The sequence below is a fragment of the Arachis ipaensis genome, chromosome B07 (genome assembly GCF_000816755.2).
Source record: "Arachis ipaensis cultivar K30076 chromosome B07, Araip1.1, whole genome shotgun sequence".
Taxonomy (NCBI): Eukaryota; Viridiplantae; Streptophyta; class Magnoliopsida; order Fabales; family Fabaceae; genus Arachis; species Arachis ipaensis.
This window is the reverse complement of record NC_029791.2, coordinates 112,550,567-112,554,857: the sequence shown is the minus strand read 5'-3', so window position 1 is coordinate 112,554,857 and position 4,291 is coordinate 112,550,567. Positions and strand designations below refer to the sequence as shown.

The window sequence follows — 4,291 nt, the reverse complement described above, 5'->3', positions numbered from 1 at the left end:
TATATATATATATATTGTGTTTAAAAAATTGTTACAAAATATTACTTGTTTTTCTTTTTTTGTTACAAATACTTTTCTGTGACAAAAAGGAAATTGTTATGAAATCATTTGGTAACAATTAGCAAATTTTGTAACAAATATTTTTGATACAATTGCTAGTTTTTCTTGTAGTGAAGGTGATTTGGGCTAATTCTCTTTCTTTATATATGCTTTCAGAAACTCTCAGACCTTGATAATGGCAGATCTCAAAGAGCGGCTACTTCCACCAAAACCTGCGTCAGCTTTAAATGTAAGAGAGACTGCTAATCGACCATCTGCCTCTGGAAGGCTACCTTTTCAAGGTATGGATGTTCTTGGGCTAAAGAAGCGAGGTCAAGGTATCCGATCATGGATTCGTGTTGACACATCTGGGAACTCCCAAGCAATTGAAGTAGACAAGTTTACAATGATGCGACGTTGTGATCTACCTGCTCGTGATCTTCGCCTTCTTGATCCTCTGTTTGTATACCCCTCAACGATCCTTGGTAGAGAAAAGGCTATTGTTGTAAATCTAGAGCAGATACGGTGTATTATTACGGCAGATGAGGTTCTTCTCTTGAATTCCCTTGATAGTTATGTACTGCACTATGTGATGGAGCTACAACGACGGTTGACAACTGGGGTAGGTGAGGTCTGGCAGTCGGACGGTTCTGACATGAGCCGAAGGAGGGGAAGTAGGACTTTTGAAAATGTCATTAGCAACACTTCCCCTGATTATTTGCCGTTTGAGTTTAGGGCTCTTGAAGTTGCCCTGGAAGCGGCATGCACATTTCTTGACTCTCAGGTTTGTAGGAGTACAAACATAGGGTCTTATTTCTGTTTATGTTTGAAATTGTGATATTTCTTTCTTTCTTTATTTCTGGGTAGTTTATCATATTAAGTTTAAATGAACATGTAGATAATCTTAATAATCTTGCCATGCATATTATATGTTATTTTGATTTGATGCATACCCAGAAAGCCCTTTTTGGGAAAGAGGAGACCAAGTCCTCAATCATTTGTTCCAATGTTTTAGATGAAGCCATTATCTGTACCATTACTTTGTTTCAGTTGGATCTTAGAGATTCTGTATTGTTTGGATTTTTACCCTTACTCCTTTAGAGATTCAGTTGGATTTTTACCCAGAAAGCCCTTTGTTTGTTTGTTTGTTCTTTCCGTATGGATGGCCTTACCTCACCTTATGTCATGTTCATGTAATGGGAGGATGGCTTGGCCATGAAGTAACTTCAACAAGTGCCACTTCCATAGTTCCCTTCTTGGCTTACCATTTTAATTTCATGTGTAATGTAGCAAAAGTGTAGCTTCCATGATTTGTTGGTGGTATAAATGTCTCAGCGTTTCTTATTTAATAACTTAAAAGAATGAAAAGAGACCGAAGGAATAAACAAAGTAGGAAGCAAATATGAACGTGCATTTCTCCCCATCCATTTCTGAATTCTTGATCCAATATACTTGCATGGAATATTTCTTTCTTTTCTTTACACGTCCTGGTTCATTTGATTTTGTTAAATTAGTTTGTAATACTATCATTTTTGTTCTGGCAATTTTCAAAAGGCAGCAGAGTTAGAAATTGAGGCTTATCCTTTGCTGGATGAATTAACATCAAAGATCAGTACTCTTAATTTAGAACGTGTTCGTCGACTGAAAAGCAGACTTGTTGCACTGACTAGGAGGGTTCAAAAGGTGGTATTGATCTATATTTTCTTCTTCGTTTACACGATTGCTAATGGAAGGTACCACATTTTGGATCTTACTACATTTTGATGTTGTCTTTTACTTGATGGATATATTCAGGTTAGAGATGAAATAGAGCAACTTATGGATGATGATGGTGATATGGCCGAAATGTACCTTACGGAGAAGAAAAGACGGATGGAGTTATCATTTTGTGGAGATCAGTCGTTGGTTGGATATAGGTCTCTTGATGGTGCATCTATTTCTGCCCCCGTTTCTCCTGTTTCATCACCTCCTGATTCTCGAAGGCTTGAAAAGAGTTTGAGCATTGCTAGGAGTCGACATGAGAGCTCGAGGAGCACTGAGAGTACCACCGAAAGTATAGAAGAGCTTGAGATGTTGCTAGAAGCATACTTTGTTGTCATTGACAGCACGCTAAACAAGTTGACATCAGTAAGCAGTGTTGTTTTTGCTAACCTTTTTCTATCTAGCTTCATCACAGTTTATCAATTCATGTTTCTTGTTTCAGTTGAAAGAGTACATTGATGATACGGAAGATTTTATCAACATTCAACTGGTGTGTTTTTTTTATCCTTTCACTTTCATAGTTACCCAAAGGTTCATGTCAATTTCATTTTTCCTGATGTGGTCATGTGACTATTGTGCATACAAATGAACACACATGTTAATGTTCACACAACCAATACATTATTGGGGGAGAGGGCACTCTAAATTTTGTTATTTGAACCAAAATGGTAAAATAATAGGTGTATGAGATTTTGATGTGACATTGCTGATCATTGACGAGTTCTAGGGGTGAAAAGAACAAATGGCCATATACCAGTGAACTGATTTATAGCTTAATAAATCTAGGAGCAGCTGAGCTGACTTCTTTTTATTACAGGATAACGTGCGTAATCAGCTTATCCAGTTTGAGCTTTTGCTCACAACTGCAACATTTGTTGTTGCCATCTTTGGTGTGGTGGCAGGAATCTTTGGGATGAATTTTGAAATCCCATTATTTGATGAACCCACTGCATTCCATTGGGTCCTTATAATTACAGGAGTTTGTGGAGTCTGCATATTTTGTGCATTTGTTTGGTTCTTCAAGTACAGAAGACTCATGCCCCTGTAGACTGCAGCAGTAAGCGAAGCTAAGGTAGACCACCATCTGAAGAAAGATTAAGCAATTGCCTCCTTGCCATTAATTTTATGCCTTCAGCATGAAATGATAGAAATAAAAGGAAAGAGCTGCTCCTAAAAAGTGCATTCTTTCAATTCAATTTTGCATAAAATTTTAGGCGATCGGTATTGATATTTCATTCAGCAATGTCTGTAATTTAAGACTGAGTAAATAGTTGAATTGTCATAGCCAAACTTCTTGGTCTCGAATCCACCATATATTATATGTCAGTCAAATTTAAATGTTGCGAAGAAAAGCTAGGTGATGAAATGGAGCTAGAGCTGAGACGTTGTATATATGAAATAATAATGATTTTTTATTTTTATTTTTATTTTATTTTATTTTCATATTCACCGAGAAGAAAGGCTAAGAACCACAGGCCAACCCAAAGTCAACCGCATGCTCAGGTGCCCAAGAAATTAAAAGAATAACTAGTTTGATGGTTGGTATTAGACGGCCTTTGACTGTTAGGTTATAAAGAAAACCACTCTTGCAAGTGGTATTATTAATTACTTAAAACCGGTCCAGAAAATTATCACTGGAAGCAAAGCAGAATGGAATTGAATTTTAGTGATGATGAATATGACTCTCAGGTGTGAGTCTTCAACATCATCACCTCCTACACCTCCCTCTCCTCTTCCCATAAGTTTCGGGCCCGGCAACTTGAGATACTCCTTTTCTGTATCTTCAACTCCTTCGCCGCCCTTCTCACCACCATCCTCCATTCATACTTCAGCCGAGAATCTTCCCCTTCTCTGCAAGGCATCAGTATTTTCATTGGATTATCAGCATCCTCAAGTGTTGGAATCTAGGAGCACATGCTTCAAGGACTTGTAAGTCTAGTTTTTTATTTATAACATTAGTTTCATGTAAGTAGAATTCACATTAGCAATAGTTATAGCAACATAACATTTTATTTTCCATACCAATAATTTGATAAAATCATATACTAAGGATGAAGATATAACTAACCACTTCTCCCTCTGAATAAGATCAGGTTGGAATGGGTTTTACAAAGATGTTGCAGCTGCTGTAAAGGGTTTCGTCGAATCTTCCTAATGCCACATAACAGTTCAAGAATTCAATGCTGTTGTCGATAGAGTTTATTACCAATGGTTATTATTTATTACGTTCAATAGTCAATAGTTCAATTGGATAGCTTAAGTCCACTGCATTCAATCTCCACAGTAGATTTCTTTTCTCTCTCTCTTGTAAAACTTAAGTAAAGTATTATCAACACCAATGAGCTCTGAAGTCTGAACTCATGTTGTCAATTTTCCTGATTACTTTTGTGTGTTCTCTATGTATATTTACATGACATTTTAAAATTCAACATCCAAAATTTATTCTGTTTTTGGGGGGTCTAGGTTAGGGCCAAGTTAGACCCGACCCAAA

The 4,291-nt window shown here is 36.9% G+C and overlaps 1 protein-coding gene across 10 annotated transcripts in view; it reads left to right on the top strand.

Moving 5' to 3' along the window:
* Positions 1-4,229, top strand: part of LOC107605850 (magnesium transporter MRS2-1) — a 6,350-nt gene extending 2,121 nt beyond the window's left edge. For 4 of the 10 annotated variants that reach the window (XM_016307774.2, XM_016307773.2, XM_016307772.2 and 1 more), the window contains 5 exons: positions 217-823; positions 1,594-1,725; positions 1,834-2,166; positions 2,243-2,290; positions 2,618-3,224. In XM_016307774.2, coding sequence (XP_016163260.1) covers positions 236-823; positions 1,594-1,725; positions 1,834-2,166; positions 2,243-2,290; positions 2,618-2,848 — 1,332 coding nt within the window. In that variant the 5' untranslated portion in view covers positions 217-235 and the 3' untranslated portion in view covers positions 2,849-3,224. Of the gene's footprint in view, positions 1-216; positions 824-1,593; positions 1,726-1,833; positions 2,167-2,242; positions 2,291-2,617; positions 3,228-3,257; positions 3,730-3,893 lie in introns of those variants that run through there. The other 6 variants (XM_021106252.1, XM_021106251.1, XR_002350409.1 and 3 more) reach the window with 5 other exon arrangements.